Genomic DNA, 23,322 nt, shown 5'->3' with positions numbered 1-23,322 from the left:
AATAGGGCAACAGTACTAATGAAAAAGTCCTCAACTAACACAAAAATGCCTGTATTTGCAGAATCTGTTTTGCTCTATTTCTTATGATTTAGTCTGAAGTTTTACTCCTGAGATGCTATTTGGCAGTTATATTTTAAATGTAAGTTAACATGTTTGTAACCTTTATTTGACATTTTATCATAATAGAAATAATACCCATTGCAGAATGTGGTCCTGATCATGGAGTCAAAGATGAAATGAGAAATATCTTAGGTTTGAAGTTAGTTGAACTGAGAGAAGCATGAGAGTGTAGACAATATCCTTAGGGGAGTAAACTTTAAGAACATTGTTGCAATAGTAGTAACAATGTTTATTGTGCAATTGCACAACCTTAAGAAACACTTGAAAAGTAATTACAAAATGACAGTAGTGCCTTTCAATATTAAAGATGTTTTTCATGCTACCCTATTATCATTAAATCTTAGGAATATTCTTGCAACATGTATTTTTAAAAGACCCATTAGAAAGAGGAGCCTAACTATACCTTTTTCTTTGTTAAACAGACCCTTAAAATGAGCAGTTTCCTTATGTGCTGAAGCTCATGTGCTCCCTGGTTCAAATTTTGTCATTCTTACTCTTAAGTGAGTTTGCATCTTGACAATTTTTCTTGATTACAGCCACATTCTCAAGTTATTATGTCAGGAGGAAAATGGTGAGGGAAAGCCACCTTTTAGCTTCGATTTAAAAGTGACAGCCAAAATATGTAACTGTCAGTATTTAATAGCTCAAAGAGTCAGATGAGTACTTCTGACTTCTACAAATCTAAATGAGTATTTTAGACTTTCATGAATCTATATGGGTACAATAAAGGTCATAATTTCATTTTTAATACATGTTACAGTGCAGTTAATCTGAAAAATATATTTTTGAGTCTTGTGAAGTATTGTATTATCCATAATGTTTAGCTGATGGAGCTTTTTCAACATGTTTTGAATATATTTAACTAAAAAATATATGTTCTTCCGAAGTGTTCTGCGCATTTTAACTTCGATATATTGTGATTTTTATAACTAGTAGTTGCATTTATTAAAGAGTTTCTTTAAAAATGTTTTTATAACATAAAGAAGGATTTTGAGAATATCTGAAAAGCAAGCTAGACTGAGTTATTAACCCACTTTTTTTTTGAGAGGAAGTCAGAACCAATGCTTGTAGAATAAAGTACGCAAGAAAGGTATTTTGATCACTATATTTACATTAAAATTAATAAATGATGTGAGTAGGTTCTAATTACCTCTGTAGCCTGAAATAATTAGTTTCATCAAAGTACAGATTTTTGCTCACTTTTGTGCTTGCTGTATCCCCCCTCCTCTGAGGGGACACTTCAGGGAGCAGGATGTAATTAACTGTCCTTGCTGTCTGGGACCTGGTTTATCTTCTGTGGCTGCCAGCTCCTACTATTGAGTAGGACAATTTTAGAAGTGCACCCAGCTGAGTGTTGTAGCCACTAGTAATTGGGTTTGACCATTCTGGATTTCTTTTGCTGTTACATGTTTTAAAGTAAAGCTTTTGATAATTGCCAGCCTAAGAGAAGGTTGAGATGCTGCTGGATGACCTAAAGGCATGGCAGTCCTGTGCGCATTCCCAGACCCTGTTCATGGGCCTTCTGAACCTAAATACATAGTTGTATGCACTGACAGATTTTGTCTGACATGTGGTTAACCAGAGGAGAGGACATAAATTGATGGAAAATAAACCAAGAGGCAGAAAACTGCTGTTATGGCAAATGAGGATGTAAAAAAAAAGCCATTCACTATTCAGACTGAGTACATGGTGTTTGCATGGGGTGTATTTTTGAATATAAAATAGATGGGCCCACACATCCTGGTTCTACAAATTGTGTTTTTGGCAGGGATAGGTGTCTGTTCTCTATTCCATGGCATATATATGATACAGTAGGATTGGTCAGGAGCTCATGGGGTTCTGGCTACATCTTTGAATGCAGATAGCTCCAGTGGAGGTTGTTCCTGTTGGCCTGAGATGGACACTACCTTTAAACAACAAAAGAGCTGGATTAAAGGACAGTTGTGCTCACTCCATGCAGAGAAGAGAAACCTTCAAACCAAGTGTTATTCCCTCAGAGTCTAGCCACTCTATTGCAGCTTTGACTATTCTATAAAACTACCTTTTCTTCCTTTGCATTCATTTGGAAATGGTGATTGAACCAGAATTATGGTGTTCATCCTGCTTTGAGGCATTGTGATGTTCTCCTTTATTCTGTTTTCCTATGTTCTGCATTTCAGGTTGTTTTTTGACTTCTGGTGAGCACCTAAGTGATATTTTCATGGGTGTAGCTATGATAAATACCAAATATCTGTAAGTATTAGTAGCCAGCCAAGAGCGTGTTGTCATGTGTATGAAGTTAGGATTGCTCTGTCTGAGGTGCATCTCTGCACACACATCTCTGCTGAAGTTCATCTGTGATTTTCTTGCTCTGTAGTGACTCTTATGAGATCCTTTTGTCTTTCTTCATAGCTGACCTCCATCTTTGCCAGATTGCTGTTCAGCCAAACTGTTTATGGATAATTTGAACATATGTCCTAGGATTCCTGAGGGGCTTGGTACCTTTGTTTGTTGCAATTTTTCCTGGTAGATGCCAGATGTGCTGGTACTTCCCTTTGTCTTTGAGAGAGGTCCCAGGAGAGACTGGCATTACATCACATTCCTGTCTGTGGATACTGTGGAACTTTTGGGTGCAGGTTACATGCTACTACAGTTCTAGCTCTTTCTTCTTCAAGTCTTATTGGCCCTTTCTGGTAAATCCTGACTGCTTGTGGATATTTTTTTTTACATTTCATGTTTCTGCTTTTGTCTGTAATGCCTTACACTAATGCTTCAATTTGAGACAGACTTTCTGATTTATTCCCCCTGCATAGACTATTTTGGACTGAGAATTATCCCACACTGAACACAGATAAAAAACAAAGCAAAAATAAACAACCCAAACACTTTCTGCTACAGTCTGTTCTTCTCTAGTTGTTCTTTTTAATACCTGCATAATCTGGTTTTTTGGAAGTTCTTTAGAAGGGTGCCAACTCCTGATCATTTTTCAAAAATAATTTACTATTTATTTGTATACTCTTAAAAATGACTTATTAACCAAGACCTTTTCTTGGTCTGCATTATTGAGTCTTTATATTAATTGAGCCTTTATATTAAATCCTTTTTTATCATCCCCTTTCAGATTATTGTGTTATTTTTTGTGTTTGTTTATTTTTTCCTTATTTGGATGTTGAGACATTCTGATTGTATTTTGGTCTTTCTCAAGTTGTTTAAGGGAATTGATTAGCTTTTGCCCTGTGCCTCTGAGTTTTGTAGTGTCTTCAGGCTACCTACAAAGATTTTAATCTGTAAGCTTATAGCTCCCCCTTTCAATTTTAGTGTTTATGTTTTGTTTTTCATTTGTTTGCTTAACAAGATCTGTTATTGTTATTAAAGAAGCCCTTCAATAGCAATATTTTGTGTACCAGGTTCTTTCCCTTTCTTGAGATCAGACTGATCTCAAGATTGTTTTCTCTTTCTTTGTTTGACTGGGTTTTTTGTCTGTGTACTTGTTTGTTTTGTTTTTCAGCAGTGAATGAGACACAAACTGTGGTCTCAGCTTCCATCTGCTGTTGTGATGCTCAGCAAGTCCATCTGGGAGTCACTAAAGTATCCCTTGATCTGCTATGTTTTCTTCTTTGACAGCCTTCCTTATATCTGCATGATAACCAGTCCTTTAAGTAATTTATCTTTACGAGGCTTTGCTGTTCAGTCTCTTTTTTTTGGCTCATAGCCACTTTATACTATTTGTTTATTCTCTTAGACTGTTAACACAGGCCTTTCTTTAGTCTCTGGTGAACAGTATGGCTTTCAGTCTTTTCCTACTTTTTCATTATTCTGCTGATGATTTTTTACACCAAGTTTTCAGTAAGACTATTGAGTAAATAATGCTTCAACAACAGGCAATTTAATTCTTCCATCTAGCTTCCTAGACTTATAGAGAAGAGTGTATCCTTTCATATGGTGTCATTTCTCTGCCAGATTTTAAAAAGAGAGTCTGTTCTGCCTTTCTTTTGCTGAAACCTTCTTAGCTTGAGTTTAATCAATTTCTGACCTTTCATTTAGTTGAGTCCCACTGGTCTCCTTGACATTACTGCTTCTCTTAAACCATGTACTCTGTTTCTGTAACTACCAATTTATAACATTCAATTTGAATGTTTTCCTATAATGTTGAAAGCACCAGAAAACTCATTCTTATCTTTGTTTAGCTCAGTTGCCTTCTAGAGACAAAATCCCTATTCTCCAAATATCTTGGTTTCTTTGATTTCCCTTTTGAACATATTTTCTTAGCTGTTTATTGAACTTTTACTTGCCAACCAGTTGGTGCTTTTTGTTGTTGTTTTTTTTTTGTTGTTGTTTTTTGTTTTCTTGTTTAGTGGGGGTTTTTTTTGGGGTTTTTTTGGGGGTTTTTTTTGGCTATTTTTTTTTTTTTTGAGAATCATTTCTGGGAATGCTACAACTGTTCTCTGCTTTCTTCACTAGCAACAAATATTTTATCTCCAAAAGTTTTCTTCCAACTTCTTATGTTACTGTTATTTGCACAGCATCCACGGCATCTCCAAAGAGCCTTTCCAAAGCTTCTGTGAGGTCTGATGTTTTTTTGCATTAAACAGAGAAGCCTCTGATCTCTGGTATGACTCTGCGTTCCTGATAATCATTGCTACAACACTGAAGCAGGCAAGGTTCACTAATAGCTCTCAGGCAAACTTGGAAAAATCTGGATACCATCATTTTCTACTGACTGCTTGAGAAGATAAATAATATCTATATGTGATGGACTTACTAAAAAAACCCCACTGACCAAAACTGCTTGGCTTGGTAGTGAGGCATGTGTGTGGTCAGATGGGTGTTCACAAGACGTTCAGGGCTGGTCATTGTATTGTCACCGTGTGCTCACAAGGACATTGCTTGTAATGCCAGAGAACAGTTCCTGTTGGATTGCAGCAGAAATGCTGCACTGTTGCAAAACTGCACATTTCTCATCCAGGCAACACATTTACAGCACACATGGTTCATGGCTTCCAAGCCTGGGGAAAGGCTTCAGGTGGCCAGAATGTCATCTGAAGGGTTTGGGTGAAATCTTGCTGCTCCAATTATGTTCCCATGTACAGAATGGTGTAAAATGGGGCCATGGACGCACAACTGCTTCTCACGGCTGCATATACACATCACACAGCAGCTGGGCAGCTGTAATGCCACATGATCCATGTGGTGTACAAATGGCTGGACTGACAATTGTCTAGTGTGGAGTTAGAGATCTCTGTGCACTAACAGCAAGTGTAGACTGCACATCAGACTCATTAATAGACAGAACTGAATTTCTCAAGACAACAGACATCATGAAGCAACTGGATTTGGGCCTGATGCTGTTATCATTGATCTGCTAAGCCAGATGGGGAATGCTGAATCAAAGAGAAAAAAATTCAGGCATGCAGTTGCATAGGGCCTTAGTGAAAATGAAAAGCTTCATTGACACAAACTTCATGACAATTTGGTTAAAAGATACAGGCCAGTTAATTTTCTGCTAATGTCCTTGAATACGCTGCACAAAACTCAACAGAAGCTTAAAAAAAAAAAAAAAAAAAGACATAAGAAAGCTTCTAACCAGGCAGATAAGCAAGAATAACAAGCAAAGTTTTATGTTAAGAAGGATAAATCATGGTGGGCACAAAAGGCAGAGGAGTCTTTCTGAGTTGTGAATCTAGAAAACAGGGTATGGTATTGGAAATAGCATCTGGCCCTCAAGATACTGCACAGTTTCTGAAGTGGAGATGGACTAATGCTTATGGAATTAATGGAAAAGAAACCTTGGACTGCTGGCAGAAACTTTTCAGTTGTTGTCCTAAATGATGAAATCCTAGATGAAACAGTCAGCTATTTAGCCAGGAGCAGGGCACGGCACCTCTTGATAAAATGGACATTTTTCCAGTTGTCTAGCAGATGGCACACAGTGCAGTCAGCCATAAGCAAATTCACTAAAATACAAAACTACACAAGTAGCCAGAAGAATTTTGCAGATTTTGTAGAGAAATATTTTTTTGTGATATTAAAGAATTTAAATTCTGTCCAGTTTTACAAAGAGAAGGGAGATTATGTCTTCTGAAAATCATTCTTTCGAGTCCTGGAAAAGGTTTTACAGGAAAAATGGGCAGTTCTTGCTGCAGAGACAATTCAACAGATTCTTTCAGTCAGTCCTGTTAAAGGAAGATGTTTGATTGAGAGATCAGCAAACTAGTAATCCTTGAGCCCTGTAACCTTTCTTCTAACACTTAACATTTTTGAAAATAGCTGCATGAAATTGAAGATACTGAAAATTGAATAGATGTATGAAATAGAAAAGTAAATCAATGTTTGAAGAACATTAATCACTTGGTTTTATATTTACATTTAGACCGTGTTTCATTGATCTCAGCAAAAAGTGATTTTAGTAGGAATTTAATGTAGTAAGGAGTTTAAGTTAATTCAAAGTGTGTGATATTTCAGAGCCCAGCAGGAGTCCTCTGTATATAGACTACTGTTGAATTCCATTAAACAAAAAGACTAAAAAAAACTGTCAAAAGAATGAGGGACCGTGTGAAAAGATTTTATGCTAAAACTGGCATTTTGATACTTATTTGTTTATTTTTATGGATTATTTCATCTGACTATGTTTTTATATACAACAGTGAAGTGCTCCATAGCAGCTTTGCTGTTTAAAATTAAACTGAGAGCATGACATTATCTGGGAAAATACAAGATGTAGACTGAGAGAAAGTTGTGGGTTTTGGAAAGATGATTGAAAGTGACTTCACATTTTACTGGTGATAACAAGATTATCACACTTTGGAAGAATTTGTGGGGGTTGAAAAATTTCTAACAGTAGACTTTTTAATTTCTTCAGTAATTAAAAGACAGCAAGACAGAAAACACTCAGGGAGACAGAACTGTCAGGTAAGATCCATCTATTGCAGGCTTAGCCATTATGTTCAAAAGTGTCATGCTGATATTTTAATTCCATTACCGCTGGTGTATTTTAATTTCTGAGACTAGCAGAAAAAAAAAAAGCGAAGTATTGCAGTTTGTTTTTTTTTCTTCTTCCTCCACCTTTTTTGGAAGTGATTAAAGTAACAGAACAGCTAAACTTTAGGATTTTGCCACACCCAACTTGCTAAAGAATAATAATTGCAAATATTGATCGGGAAGCTGCATGTTCTAAATGTCCTGCTCTTAAAGTTACGATTCTATAGAGATTTAGTTCCTCTGAAGTAATAGGAAAATATTGCTCAAAGTAGTTTCCAAAATTAACCTCTGCCTTACAGGGCCTGCTTTTCTTGAGCTGACATTAGCATGTATTTTAAAGGCAAGATTGCGAAAACCCCCCTGTACACATTGAGGTTTTCTGTAAAGGATACAAATTATAAAGTTTATTTTTTCATATGTTTTATAAATTGCCTAACATGTACATTGTTCTGTCTTTAACTTTCAATTTTACATCAGAATTTCTACAGGGTATGGTGTGATGCAAGCAGGTTGTGACAGCAGAAGGATGTTTTCCTGTGTTAGCTCAGGGAGGTCACCTATGCTTAGGAGCTGATACTGTGTGGTCTATTTTATTTTCTTTGCATACATTTAAATTAAAATGTAAATTTATGTAGTAGGCAACCACAGAAGGAAAGAAAGCAGAAGTAAAATTTTAGATTTAGTGATCAAAATAGTTCAGCTAAGTGTTGAGATAAGTGTATGCATAAAAAAAAGCAATTGAATAGCTGTTAATTTGGAACAAACATTTTGATGGATTGATCTAATTATAGAATACATATAAATATATGTAGCCACATGAGCATATGTGTGCTCTAAACAGACATCTAAATATTGTTGATCTGTTATGAAGCCAAATCCTCCCATAAAGTAGTTTTATTACTTTTTTTGCTGATGTGGAGAAGCATGCAGTTGAAATGCATCTGGATTTTTTGCTAGTATGTTTGTAGCATGATCCTTATCACTGAAATGCCAATTTTCCATCATTTAAATATGTGTTTTTCCACAGTCTTAGTTTACTCCATGAGTTTGTTGTTTCCTTTGGTGCTGTGACTTGGGCTGTGTGACAGATGGTGCAAGGAAGTTGATGTTGTCCTGTTGCCTGTGACACCTGTCTCTTGCAACAAGAGTTTGGCAATCCCACCAGGCTGAAGTTAAATGCTTTTGGTGTTAACTGAGCTGACATTGCTTGTGCCACTTACTAAATCAATTAACTGAAACAAGTTCATGAGGTAGGATTGGTCAAAAATCACAACATTGAGATATATAAATCAATAGTTTTTCCTACTAGTAGGTGGGTTTTATATTTTTACTCTTACTGTGGAGCTCTGTATTCTTGCAGACACTTAGCCCTATGCCTAAATTTAAGGCCATAATTTTGTTTTCAGTGTGACTACCCAAGAGCTTGAAAGCCTTAGTGCGTGTATTTGATATTTGGAAGCTTACTGTTTGCATTTCAGGGTTAGCATCACCACTTAAAATTGCCTGACACTTCTTTGGCTTACACCATGATTGTCAGTGTTTCAATAAAAATTGCTTAAATGTATGACTTGATAAAATTAAAAGGGAATTAAAAATAAGAAGAGTTGAAAGATGAGCTGACTTTTGCCAGGCAGGGCAGGGTATATTGTGGCATTTTCCTTGGTTTCAGCCTGCCAGGGTGGTGGGTGCTCCTGAGCTGGAGCTGAGAGCATCTGAGAGCCACAGTCTGTGGTGCACACGCAGGCAGGGCATCAAGGAAAATGAAGAAATGGCAACAGTGAAAGGGGCCAGATTTTTACAGCAAGTGTCTCTAGATATCAAGGTGTAAAATTTACTAGATCAGGGTAAAAACCCCAAACAAAACAAAACAAAAAACCAACCCACCCACTGATGTTTTTTTTGTAAATTTACAAATGTATTTGTAAATTTTTAGTTTTGATTTAATCGAAGCAAATCTTTTATACATAAGAAAGGAAAAAAGTCATATTAAGTTACTTTTCAGTAAAGTGTTATGTATTGAAGTTGAAACCCCATCAATAAACAAGATTTAACAGGGCACTAAGAAAGCAACCACAAATAAGGGAAAAATAAATGTTACTTTGTGCATAGATGCCTTAAAAATCATCAAATAAGTACTTTCCGATTCTCTTGAAGATTTCACCATGAAAAATGCATCTGAGGCATTTCTGCATGAAGTCTGTGGTTACTGTTGCAGCAGCAGCATTTGGAGCCTGCCTTTGGGGAATCCTTGTTGCTACAAATGAGGTTGTTAGAATTCATAACAGCTGGGGAATGACTAAAGATCCTGTGACTGTACTTTGAGATAGTGCTGTTGTATTTCAACCAAGTGTACTTTTGAACATGTACAGCAATAGAAAATCAAATATTTGTTTTTTTAATGCACTCATCATTAGATCATTTAAAGATGTTCGTGTAGTAACTTCCAAGTAAGCTCTGTATATAAATTTAAGTATTGAATATTCTGAATCTTACTTCACATTATATTGTAGTCCTGGCTCTGGGTGTTACTTGTACATTTCAAAGTAAGCAGTTGCTAGGAGAAAATGCATATATGTAATCTAGAGTCTGTACTTCCAGAAAAATACTTTAAGCACAATCAAAACATGTAGTACCTTTCAACTATCACTGTCAAAAAGGCTTTTATAGAACTATGGATGTAGTTGACTTGTGAGGCATTTTGACAGCTGCATTGTTCAGGGTGATTTACAGTTTTCTCAACTTGCTTCAAATTATATTAAATCATAGAGTGCTTTGGGTTAGAAGGGACCCTAAAGGTCACCTAGTGCCAACCCTCCTGCCATGGGCAGGCACACCTTCTACTAAAAAAGGCTGCTCAAAGCCCCATCCAGCCTGTCCTGTATCACTTGGAGAAAGGAATTATCATCAGCACATTCCAGGAACCGCCTGGATTGCTCGTGCCCTGCTTTGTTGCCCCTTCAACAGGCATTGGGGTGGCTGAAGTTCCTCAGGAGGAGCAGGACTTGTGAACATGAGGCTGTTCCTGTCTGTCTATAGAGGGCCTCATCTTCTCAAGTCTTACTGGTTGGAGGACCTGTAGCAGGGCCCCACTGTAATGTTGCCTATCTCTGCTGTCCCTTTAACCCAACCTATAACCCAACCTCAACTCCTCATCCCTCACCCGGCAGGGGATGCTCTATGCATTCTTACTGGTCATTGACATAGAGGGAAACACCCCTTCCTTGTTTCCCTTCTCCTCTCCTTCCTGAAGAATCAGTATCCTTCCATTCCAACACGCCCATCATAGGAGCCATCCCACCACATCTGTCTGACAAGGTCCTAGGTGCACATCTCTTGTTTGCCCATGACTCCAAAGCAAACATCCTGGCTAGAGTGGCTGGAATTTCTTTTCCCGCTGACTTGCAATCCCCTTTCAGACTCGGAGCATCTCTTTCTGGTATTGACATCAAACTTGTAAGTGGATGGAAGTTGGATGGATTGAAGTTCTGTTTCCCTGGGAACTTCTGTAAAGATTGGTGAAAAAACTACCTTCATTCCAAAGTGCCTTACCATCACCCTCTGCAATCCGTCCTGGTATTGCTCAGACTGTTCCAAACCAGTTCCTGGCTGTGCCACTGGTGCCCTTGTGAAACTGCAGCAGTGGGCAGTAGCGGCCTCTGTGAGGCTTGGGAGTCTCTTGTTGACATCCCTGCTATGAGCCCCCTGGAAGCAGCACAGCTCTCGAGCGTGTCAGAGGCAGACCTCTGTACCTGTTCTCAGGAGTGTCCCTGCTGCTGTCACCATCACGTTCTTGTGGTGGCATTGGCTGTTACAGGGCAGATGGGGCTGCCTGGCTCAGCTCCAGTACCTCTCCTGATGGGATTGGTCTTTTCAGTCCGCAGAGCAGAGTAGAGGTTCTGCAGGGGCATGCCAGGCTTCAGTGGAAGTTTCTTTCTCCTGTAGATTCATGCTCTTGCAAGCTTCCATTCTGCGTTTTGCCCCTCTCTGTTCTGTGTGTGCAGGTGGAGTTGTTGGATGCTGGCTGTGGGCTGCGGGTGCACTGCAGACTGAGCTTGGAGCCAGTTTCCCAGCTCAGTCCCCCTCGTGCTGCACACATTTCTCACAACCTGCTGCAACTCAGAGTAGTAAAAGAAGTGTTGTGCTATTGTGGTTAGTAATTACAAGGCTAATGCGCTACAGTTTCTTGCCATGAAATATATCCTATTTTGAATTTAACTCACATTAGATATCCAGTCATGTCTTTCTGCCATCTCCACATACAATAAATTTAGAGTTTGTTATTGATGTCTGACCATTAAGTACATTTGTTTTTAACTTCTTTTTAATTTTCCTCTGTTTTCAGGAAGTTGAAGACCACGTGGCATTTTTAATAACTGTTCCAACAGCCCTAGCAATTTTTTTTGCTATATTTATCCTTGTCTGCGTAGAACCTGTATTTAAGAAGCTGCTTCGTATATTTTCTCTGGTGGTCTGGGTATGTCTTGTTGCCATGGGATATCTTTTTATGTGTTTTGGAGGAATCATCTGTCCCTGGGACCAGGTAAGACTGTCATTATTACTAATTTACTTTCATTGGTTATATTCCAAGAACCATTCTATACAAAAGCATTCATTTTTGTGGGACATCTCACAAAATGTTTTTGTGACTAAGTGGTTGCATGCTGAGACTGCCTCTATCTGTTTTATAAATACCAGAGACGTGCATACTTAAAATACATTAGGAAATATTAAAAGGATTTTGCTGTTATATTCTTAAGCTCCTTTAATCATGAATACGTGATTCCAATCACCAGCTGATTTGTGAACATTTGATTCTACTGACCAGTTAACATGGCAGAAATGCTAGTTTTGTTCAACACTGCTTATTGCTATCTTTTTCAGTTTAAAATGTGTGAGGTCTCAGTGTAGGCTTTCTCTGGCCTACAAGGCATTCTCTAGCAATGCAGGAGAAAAAGGACTGGGAATCTCCTTACTTGTCTAGAAAAATGGATGAGTAGAGAAGAAGTGAAGTACCCTTCACATTTTTAAAAATTTGTAGTGAAGAAAAAGCAAAATATAATTGCAACCTAATAGCAGCACTTTTGAAACATCAATAAATGATGTGCAATATCCAGTGCTGTGGCTGATCGATTATTTTGAGTTCTGTCACATTATTTTCTTTTCTCCAAATGGTTCTACATGAGAATATGGCTCATATAATATTTTATAACTCTTCAAAGGATGGAAAAAGTCTTTTAAACATATAAATATGTCTTCTGAAGATTTCATGCTGATTCTATGAGTTTAACCTTTAAATTGTATTACTCTCTCCAGAATGCACTCTAGGTCCTTAAGACAGACTCAGGACAAATTCTCAGACTTTTTATTTGGATCTTGCAAAGACTTGGGCAAATAATGAACTTTAAGCTCTTAAATATAAATTTTTAAGATTATTGGTGCATGTTGGTAATACTTTTGGAGCCCTTTCCTTTGTGGGTGACTTTATATTTTCATTTTCTTAGAAGGTTTCTTTGAAGGTTCTGGGATTAATTATCTAAGAAACCTCCTACATGGTTTGGGTTTTTTTTAGGTTTTATATATTTTCAATAGTTTAAACTACAAAACCAGGTCACACTTGCATGTAATAAAAAAACATCTGAACATGAAATACTTTTCTTTAGATAAGGTTTTCACCCTGGGAATGCTCTGGCTTTGTGATCTCATCTAGGTAATTCACAAGGTCTTACTTGTTTCATTTGTTTTAATTGGCATTTGTGTCATGTCATGCTAGAACATATCAGACTTTCAATCTTAGATGCAAATATTTAGTTAGTCATATTATTCATTCATTGTAAATTATACTAAATTTAGTTTTGGTATTTGAAAGCTAGGATAAAGATTTTCAAAAGTGCATGGACTGAAAGAGATCTAAGAGGGATATTGATGTCTCAGTCCTGGAGTTGTTTTTTGCAATTGACACTTCCCTAGTGTCAGTTAAGAGTAAACTGTGGAAATACGGGAATCTTTTTGGGAATTTGACGCCTTATGCAAAAGACTAACTGAAAGGTTTATGCTTTCAAACATTTGAAAAAGATCTGTGAACAGTAAAATACTGCCTTGTATTCCTGTGATGAAAGTGTTTTGTTTGCTCTGCATTGAGAATATGTAGGTCCATAACTGGTGCTATCTCTTAAATGTGAAACCAAATTGGAAGAATCCTTCCTCATTGATCATTGACAGGTTCTTTGTTGAAATTCTACATTTTATGAACTTTTAAACAGTTTCACTTGGCATATTGAAGTGGTTTTGTGATTCCTTTATGCTTTTTATGAAAGAAAGGAGACAGGATGTAAAATTTAGATTACTTAGGTTTCAAATATATATCTGTCAACATTAACTAATTAGAAAATTATGAAAATGAAAGAGTCAGTTCATGCACAGTTACTTACTAAACAAGTGCTTTATTTTCATTTATTTAATGTTTATATATATTTACTTTAATTTAGTTTGCTTCAAATGACAGCCTAACTTCTGTTCTGGTCCAGCAGAGTTTTAAAATGTCATAACATTCATGTCCCCTGAATCTTAGGCTTGTTAAGAATATGGCATTTCTTAGTTATACCAGTAACTATTGAAAGATAGATTTTCTTCATACCACAGTTACTAGAAAGAGCATGTTATTGTGGCATTTGTGGACAGCCCTTTGATTGACACCCCTGCATCTTTTAAATTTTGGCTTAATGATTTTCTTGTGCCTTTTGGCTGTTTGCAACTGCTCAATGTAGTTTTTCCTCTGTTGTCTTAAGGAACCTGAGGTGTGAACTTTCACGAATTTTGTTTACAAGAAAAATACCATTTGAGAGAGATTATTTTGGTTAGGAACTCAGTATATATTTAATGCAGAGCAGTTCTTCCTTAGCCTGCAGGCACATAGCTCAAATGACTCACAATTAGTAGAGGGCTGGAAATGAAGTGGTTGATCAGGACCATTGTTTTGGTGGTTTTTTTTTGTTTGTTTGTTTGTTTTTTTTTTAAATTAGAAACATGTAGACTGATGTGAAATAAGTGCAAATAATAACTGGTTTCGGCTATCTTTTTGCTGTCCCTGTACACTGATAGCTCACTGTCCTATCAGTCTCCATTTCCTTGAATCTTCTTTGGTTTCAAGTGCAGCTTTGGAGAAAACTCCCATCAGGTGAGTATCTGGCTGCTGTCTGAAGGGGAGGGACAGTGTGGCTGTGGCAGTTACTTTGTCCCTTGTGCCAATCTGCCATCTCCATGCTGGCTCCGTAATTGCCTGCTGAGTCTGATCCAAAGGAAGTTATTGTCACTGGACTGCCTGGGCATTATCCCTAACCCATCTGGGATAGCAGCCAGCATATTTGCATCATCAGCATTAGTAGCTAACTTACCTCTTTAGTTAGTCCAAGCTCCCTTACTCCTCTGTGTCAACAACGAGGAACAGTGAATACACTCAGAGGGAGATGGAGCGTGTCTTAGGGAGACAGTGGGTCACTTAACATGAAAAAAATTGAAACAGTGGTGGCAAAAGTCTTTGGTACCTGACAATTTTTTTTAAGAAGTGTGGCAACCCTCCTTTATTGGTGTCAGCCCAAGTTTCTGTGGTATTGGAGCCCCTGGTTTTCCTTGGTTGCTTGGGGAACATGGATCTTGACCTACATGTGCTACAGTTTCCATCAGCCAGGAGGGAAACTGGGCTGCCTGCTAGGAGTCATGAGACACCTGGGTTGGTAGGAAACAAGTAGAGCAAAGCTAGTCATCCTGAGGCTCAGAGAGAGCCGCTGCCTGCTGGCAACTTTCTTCCAAGTCTAAGGTGCGAGCAGTAATATGTGAAGATGTTTTCAGTAAGGGAAGACCCAAGGGCGATGATTGCTCAACAAAGTCTGTGACGAAATCTGTGGATGGTGTGTTGGTGGAGGACCAGTGATGCAAGGCAGGCAGGCTGAGTAAGGAGTGCTGGTAGAAAGGAGTAATGGATTGCTTTTGTTATGTTAGAACTCTTTCTTACTATAGTATGAAGCACCTTTCCCTTCAAAATGTAAATCCAGTACCTGTCTGTAGAGTTTCCTTCTGGGGAATGAATTTAAATTATTTTTCTCTTGTTTCACTGACAGTGAAGTTATTGTACAACAGTTGGCTTTCTGTGTCACCCTTTGACATGTCTAATACTTCCTCAGCCTTTTATATGGAATGTAGGTAAATATGACATAGCACATTGATATTAGTGGGTAAAAAGAGCTCTTAAAGTATGCAGTGAATGATATAAAAAAAGAGTAATTATGCAGCATTATACTAATCTAATGAATTTTATCATTGCAGGATTTTGGCATTCAATTCTATTTAATTATAAATATGTTTGCACAGTGCAGACACCAGATGTGTTCTTCCTTCTCTGTATTCAGTTACAGCACAGAAATTACTTCAAGCGGAATTTGACACTTAAGGTTTTAAAAAAATATCCAGAGTGATGTGCTCAGAATATATATTTTATTATTTTAGCCTAAATTCTACTTTTTGAGCTGAATTTAAAGTACTTCTTTGTTTTCTTTCAATCTGTTGATATAGAATGGTTTGATTTGGGCCTTGGACCAGTCCTGGCTTAAGAAGTGTGGGAAAAATGTTATGCCCTAGTATTTACATTGATCTTTTTTTTTTTTAATACTGTCTTAGCACCTGGGGATATCTGTTGTGTGCTGAAGGGTGAGGGCCAGAAGAAAGTTTCTGCGGTTGTGGTAATCAGCTCCTGTATTGGGCAGTTTGGTGAAACAATGGGTCTGCAGAAAGGGAAGACTTGTCTTTGTGTGAATTACATTACTAATTTCCACACCTTGACTTATCTAAAGTCTGCCCTACCCTAAACTATCAATAACATGATTTGTGGTTAAGCAGTATAAAAAAAATATATTGTTAGATATTTGAGGAAAGCAAGGCAGGTGTCAGTGAAGTCCCTGCAGCACAGGAAAGTGAGGATGCATTGATGCTATACCACTTCTTCAGGATCTGCAGTGTGGGGGAGACTTACTTTTTTTAAAGTTCAAGATTAATCAGACTCTCAGGAATGAGTATCCTGAGCAAGGAGCCAAATCTTGTAGTAGCATGGTTCTTGTACCTTGTAGGTGAATATTCACCTGAAAAAGGACATGAAGAAAACCTGAAGGGTTGTATAAAAGGGAAAGATACAGCCAAGCATATTATACTCGGCTTTAGGAATAGGTGTGGTAGAAAAACCAAGAACCCTTCAATCCACCAGAATATGCCATGTTTTCAGTTATAATCTTGGAAAGAAAATAAATTATTTTTATCTTAATACTTTTTAATGATATATAAAGTCACGGGCTTATTAGCAAGGCATTTAGATGGTTTTGTCAAGGCTGTTATGGTTATATCTGTATAGAAGACAGGAAAAAGATGAACTATTAGTTATTAAAATCAGTGTAGATTAATATCTACAGTGTAGATTAATATGCCAACCCCTGAAATACCGGTTGGCATAACCAACATGCCATTGTTAACCTTTGCTATGTCGTGGTAGTGCATTATGAGAGCAGTTAGTTAAGAAAGAAATGACAGCTGTTTTAAATAGGGAATGTGTATTTGAAAGAAAAAAAAAAAAATGTGCCAAACAGGAGACTAGAAGCCCTGCTAAAGGAGATGACCATTTTTAAGGTAACTGTACATGTAGGTGTGAGGAGATGGCAGGTGGTGTGACTTTAGAGGGTGTCAGGTAGGAGGAAGATTTCTGGCTGGATTTCTCATGAGAGCTCTGTGGAGAATGTTTCCCTTTATTAGTGCTTTTTACTTGTGAAAGGGTGACTGAATGTCACTGCTATAATGAAATTTGTTGATGACCCAGTTCAAGGATTCCTAATACAGGAAAAGATCACAATATTATGGGGAAGAAAAGTTTGACCTTGAGGACTGCAGTATAACAGCTAGATGAAATTTAATAATAGGAAATAGATGCCTGCATTTGGGGATTAACAGCAGAAGTTACAGCTATAGGCTGAGTTTGTCAGTAGAAAGAGAAGAAAGGACAAGCAGAATGAAGAGAGGAAGCATTAGCTGATCATTGGGTCATTTGGACATGGGTCCAGAAAAGACTCGTTTATGATGACAGACTATCCAGCTAAAGATGAATCCTTGTCTGAATGACTATGTAAACTTGTAGTCACCTTTATGCAAAAGATCCCCAGGAGAAAGGAGGGTTTTGTGAGAGGAGGTGAGAAGAGCTTGACTTGTGTATAGATCTGCAGAGGAGAAGAATGCCGAGAGTTGTATGACTGCCATCTACAGATAGTCCATGGCTGCAGACATCAGATTTGAGGAGACACTACGGAAGACAAAGAATTAGTGACACATATGCCTACACCCAAGCAAAATTAAAAATCATCTGGCCGGTAATGAAAATTAAACTGAAAATTAGAATTTATCCCATACCCATTGAGGCACTTGGTTTGTGGAGGTTAATGTACTCAGGATAATAAAGATTAAAATAATGAATTGGTTTCACAGTGGGATGCTGTCCTTAGCTGAGAGTCAGTCAGTGCCTTTATTCAAAGAGAATGGACTTCAGTGGTTCAGGAGCATCCTTTTAGTTCTTTATTTCTATGGACCACAGAAAATCTGGAACCTACTGAGATGTTTTAAATTACAATTTCCTTTGACCTGTGCATGAAGTTCATTTAAAAGCTAAAGAAATGCATTTTCTGAATTTTAAAAGTTCATTGTTTTTCACTATCTAAATATCTTTTATCCTTCCGGTGTCCTGGAGAAGTAGTCTCAGAATTTAAAACATCAGGGGATAATAATTTTGGTCTATTTCTGATCTCTTTAGGCATTCATTATAACATTTCTGAGAGAAGTCTGATGTAATATAAAGTGGAAGGGACTGGATGTGTCCTGGAGCTTACCAAATGAAGTTTATGAAATTCTTTTTTCCTTGACTCCATTTCTTGAAGTGTGTTTTTCATCTTGGAGGGGACAATTAAGTACAAAGGCTGAGCTGACTGTAGTTTTGATCAAGATTATTGCATAGTTTACATGTAGTGTGATAATTGCAGTGCAAGTCATGCGAATGAACTCTGCCAAGGCAAATGTACATATTGATGTACAATAGAAATGTAAGATTCAGATAAATATGCACGAACTGAATGTGGCAAGATTTTTCTCTCTGATTGGAAATAACATTAATCAATAAGAATATTAATGTTTCAGAAAGTACTTAAAATAAGCAATGCTAATTTTAAATATCATCATATTCTTCTGATGTTGCTGAAGTTGAAAGACCAAGTGAAAAATGGAAGTGAATAATTTAAGCCCTTCATATGACTTCTTATGTGCTTAATAATTGATTTGACATCAGGAAATAAACATTTAATAATTTCATAGTACACATATAGTTAACAATTACTTGTATGATGAAGCTACCAGAGAACCACTGAAGCAGCTCTCCAGTACTACTTGCTAGCACGTTTAAGAAGACATGCAAATGTCATTCATTGGAATTTTACTCAGAAATCTAACAGTTTGCCTGACTTCCAGGAGGAAAGGTTTTGGCATGACACTGCATTAGTCTGTTGGTTTTAGCTGATAGACCTTGCATACCTGCATGATGTAGAAAAGCTTGTACCTTTACATGGCTATTGCACGTAATATTGTATGTTTTTATTTTTGTGAATTGGGTGCTGAAAGAGTATATCACCATAGAGCCTGACCTTTGGTTAGTTTTTTGCCTTTGTCTCAAATGTGATTCAGTTTGCAGGTTTCTAGAGCTAGTGAGCTGTTGAACAAAGCTAAAAATTTAGCTAGTGAGCTGTTGAACAAAGAAATCATAAAATAGATGGTGAAAATATTTCTTACAAGCTGCATAAGAAGATATCAGTTTAGTTGTTGGGGGTGTTCCCTGTTTCTGTAGATTTTATTAGGTGTTAGACACAACTGTGGTGCTAAATAAATGAACCTGAGTATTTAGGTTGTCAGAGGATCACTTCTCTTTTAGTCTAGGAAGCAGCTAACAGGATTTTTCCCCATATCACCGCAGTTTGTAGTATGCTGGCTGTGAAATCCTTTCCATTTCCTTTGTTAGGATGCTGACCTGATTTAGGGCAAATGTGGGAGAGAATCTCCAAAGGAGTTGCTTCCTCTCCCACTTACTAATGAAGACAACCTTTACTAAATCTATTATTTGTTACCACTCTGTATTTTTTTGCCTTACAACCAGCTGTAGTCTTCATAAAAATATTTGTTGTCTCATTCAATATGGATGAGTTTTCATAGATAACAATTTTTAGGCATCATTATGACAATGATAGTGTGGCAAGGTCTGATATCTGAGGGCTCAGTTTGAATTCAGTTATATTCCCCTTGACCACACTTGCAGTTCTGCCTCCCTGTCACCCCCCAAAATAAGGAAAGAAAAAAATCTCTGTGGCATGGTGTTTTTTTCCTTTTTTTGGTAATATAAGCAAGCAAAGTATTACAGCTTTTATCTTGCAGATTCTGTAATTTTTTATATTTTTTATAATTTTGGATGGAACTGATCATAAATAAATGCGATAGTAACTACTGTATGCATTTTCTTTATTATACTATTATTAGCCTTAATCATGCAATATTTTTTTCAAATAATGTACAGTTCGTTTTGAAGGAAATGGATTCAAAAGCCTGTCAGGTAAAAAAGGTGAACACCTAAACAAAACATATTTAACACACATATGTCTAAAAAGTTCTACTTTCCAAAAAGAACTAAATAAAAATAGTATTTTATTGCTATTAAATGAGGTAGATATTTGATTACATCTTTTTTTCCCTTGTCACACTCTGATTATCCATTATGACTGCATATGTTATCTAATGCCAGTTCCTAACAATGTGCACATATTGCTTACACACCTGTACAAACAAGTATAAATTGATGTCTTAAATGGCTTTCACATAGAGGAGACTATGGTCTTTGCTAGGTAGATATGGGTGCCTTTTATTTTCATTAACCTGAATTTTATCACCAGTTAGAAACTTATTTAAGAATATCAGTTACAATTTTGGGTCTTTGTTAGGTCTAATGTAGATAAACTGTCAGGTCTACTGGATGACCCAGGGTATTGATAACAGAAGGAAAGTATGTGGTGTGAATAACATTAATTTGTATATTAAAGTCCATTAAAATGCTGGCTTGGTGTGCAAAAAAAAAACTTGAGAAAAGTCATGTTTCCTTGGTTAATGAAGACTGGAAAGAAATCTTGACTGATGACAAAGCCCAAAATGCAGTATAAATGCACATTATAATGTGTCAGTCATACTTTTTTCTGTACAATGATTTCCTCTAGATTAGCCCAAGAATATCATGCTCATTGATGATGTGGGCAGACAGGACATGTTTCTCCAGAGAGGCTAGCGAGAGAATCTGTTCTTTAGAACCTCTAAATTTCTTTTCTCCTCATCTCTCCTTGTTTAGTTTTCACTGCATTTCAGTAAGTACTACTTCTCTCAAGCCATGCAAACATTCCAGGAATGGCATTTTACAACATTTCAGGAACATGTGGCCACTGAAGCTACAAAGGAAAATTTTTCTGTATGCATAGAATTTGCACAGCGTCTGTGATGCATTATTTAGCTGGAGGTTTTGATCACATAGTAGTGATTTCACATGATGTAGAAATGTAGAACAAAACTTTGCCTCTTGTGCTTTTACAAACTTTTTACAAGAGTTTGTATTCTCTTTTATTTACCATGCTGAGCAACCACCTATATTATGAATTTATGAATAAAATGGGATTTACTTAGTAAAATGCCAGGTTTCAGTTTTTAGTACTTTTGCTATTTTGTTGCACATCTTACATGATGACTCTCTGGGATAGTTTGGCCTTTTTTTTACCTGTTTTATCAGAAGTGAGATTGTCAGGCCAGATTTGTTCAGGATGGCTGCAGTCTTAGGGAGACTGGGAGAGGACTGAAATCAGGACAGATCCCACCACCACTGTGCCTGTGTCTCTCAGTTTCTGTGGGATGAGACCGGTGCCCATGGGCCGTTTGGTGTGCATGGGCTGAGCATCACGTGCAGCAGAAATGTTGGGACAAAGCCTCCTAGAAATGTGATGAAAGCTGAGCACCTCTGCTTGTGCAATGTGGAGAGATGGGCATACAGCAAAGGAATGGCTTGTGTGAAAGTGGTGCCTATTGGTTTTACTAACAGGTGCCTTTTCACTATATTCTGGTGTTTTTCTTCTCTCTGGGAGCTGTGAGAGTTGGTCACACAGCCCTGGACAACAGATGGTTGCTGGCCAGCAGCATGAATGGAAAATGGCTGAAGGGAAAGGTGGAGAAGGCTTGTGTTAAAACTGAAGGAAATAGAATCCTTAGGTAGGGGTAGGTCAGCAGAAGGCCGAGTGGGCATGGAGCAGCATGCATTTTGTTTGTACAGAAAATAGACTTTCAACTCTTGCCATTTGTATACTCAGTGGCACTGGATAGAAATGGGACGGCAAACAACAGGAGCTATAAAAACTGGAATGATTTGGAAGTATTGAAGGTCAATGGTATTATGTATTTCAGGTTGCTCTATCTTACTAAAGCATACAACTCTAGTAAGGTTTCTTGCTGTTATGGAAATTAATTCTTGAATACACTGCACCATCAAGACCTTTATACAGGAAAATTTATCTTATGTATATTTAAATAGAATTTAACACTTGACATACTAATATTAATATAGCTCCCCAGGTGTTTGAAAAAAAAGTAACATTAGCAAGAAGGAGTATGTTTTGAATAGATTAATTTTAATGCAGCATGTGCATAAGGATGTCATTCTTTTTAGGCGCGGTCTGTTGTTGAAGTCATGCAATATGAAGCAATACATTAAACTTGCCACAATTTTGGAATATATTTTAAAGCAAGGAGATTTCTGGGCAAAAAGTATTTGTCTACAATTGTTCTTCTTATGAAATGTGTAGCTGAAAATATTATGGATTCAGTCTCTTACTGATAATAAAAGTGAAGTTTTTTGCTTTTCTCCCAGTTTACTTTTCTGCATTTTGTTATACTCAAATTTCAGAAAAACAAAAAAAAAAAAAAAAAAGAGAAAAAAGGTTTGCAAATATAACACAGTTTGATTTAGTGACTTTCTCAGTATCCGCTTAGGTGCAAAGTAAAATAATCATTGTTGAACTACAGAGCAGCAAAATGAACTTCCAATATTTGTTGTTTAAAATTGCAGTGCTCTAACCCTTCCTTCATCCAGAGAAATTCTATCCTTGAAATCCTCCAAAAGAAGCCACAAACTAAACTGTAACTGCATAGTAAAACACTTATACTTGTGTCTGTGCAATTAAGAGATTACTCTAGTTAGGTTCCTTCTTACAATTAAATAAATTGCTACTTTCAAATCCCATTTCTCAGTTCTCAGACTAGTGACATTTTGCTTATATATATTTTTTTTTTGACTAGAGGTATTGGAGAATTTTAAAGATTAAATTAATTTTAAAAAACTTTAATATTTAGGGCTATATGTTTTTCACAACTGAAGTCCTGAGTTAGGGGAGAGGCTGTGCATGGCAGCTGGTAGGGTGAAGAAACCACAATAACACTGACGCCTGAGCAATCCTATAGAAACCCTGATCCTTGTTATCCAGAAATGTCTTTGCTCCTGAACTCCCACTTCCTTTCCTGGACAGCACAAATCTCCCACTCCTCCAACACACCCCAAACCCTGTACCCCAATTATGCAATATTAAGATAATAATCACCACTGATTGTGAATGCTTCTTCCTGACCTGTTGCCTAGTGATACTGTGGTGGGAAGTTCTAACTGGTTCCAGAGGTTTGGGAAGCACTGACGGTGGACTGTGTTGACACAGTACATTAACCTGGTTATAAAGTTTTAGTTAGTACCTTGATACGGCTTCTGATAATCGAGGTAATTTAGATGTAGCTGAAGCATCTGTTTCAATGTGCATTACAGTGTGCAGGACCTTCCAAAATGGGCCAAGTGTGATGTGGAACTGTGATTTTCTCCATCAATGTATCTAGAGCAGAATCTCTTCTAGAACAGCATCTTTGATCCAATCTGTCTGTCTAGTCTCCTCCTAGAAGACTTCCTTCTGTCCCCAGTCCAAAAAATTGGCTTAAAAGCTACAAAGAAGCCTCCTGTTATACTGTTCTTGAGGTCTTCATTGCAGTTTAAACCTTTTGCAGTGAGAAAACAATGTTTTAAGGTTGTAATTAGACTGCTATAGCTAGAAATTCCCAGAC

At 37.2% G+C, this 23,322-nt stretch overlaps 1 protein-coding gene across 2 annotated transcripts in view; it reads left to right on the top strand.

Moving 5' to 3' along the window:
* Window positions 1-23,322, top strand: part of ADCY2 (adenylate cyclase 2) — a 203,891-nt gene that overhangs the window by 9,194 nt on the left and 171,375 nt on the right. The window contains exon 2 of one of the 2 annotated variants that reach the window (XM_012571829.5): window positions 11,420-11,617. The exons of the other annotated variant lie outside the window; for it this stretch is intronic. Within the exon in view, the coding sequence (XP_012427283.1) occupies window positions 11,420-11,617 (198 nt within the window). The remainder of the gene's footprint in view (window positions 1-11,419; window positions 11,618-23,322) is intronic. 2 annotated transcript variants of the gene reach the window in all.

Source organism: Taeniopygia guttata, chromosome 2 (genome assembly GCF_048771995.1).
Source record: "Taeniopygia guttata chromosome 2, bTaeGut7.mat, whole genome shotgun sequence".
Taxonomy (NCBI): domain Eukaryota; kingdom Metazoa; phylum Chordata; class Aves; order Passeriformes; family Estrildidae; genus Taeniopygia; species Taeniopygia guttata.
Note: the sequence above shows the minus strand (reverse complement) of the source record. Positions and strands in the feature narration are given on the sequence as shown.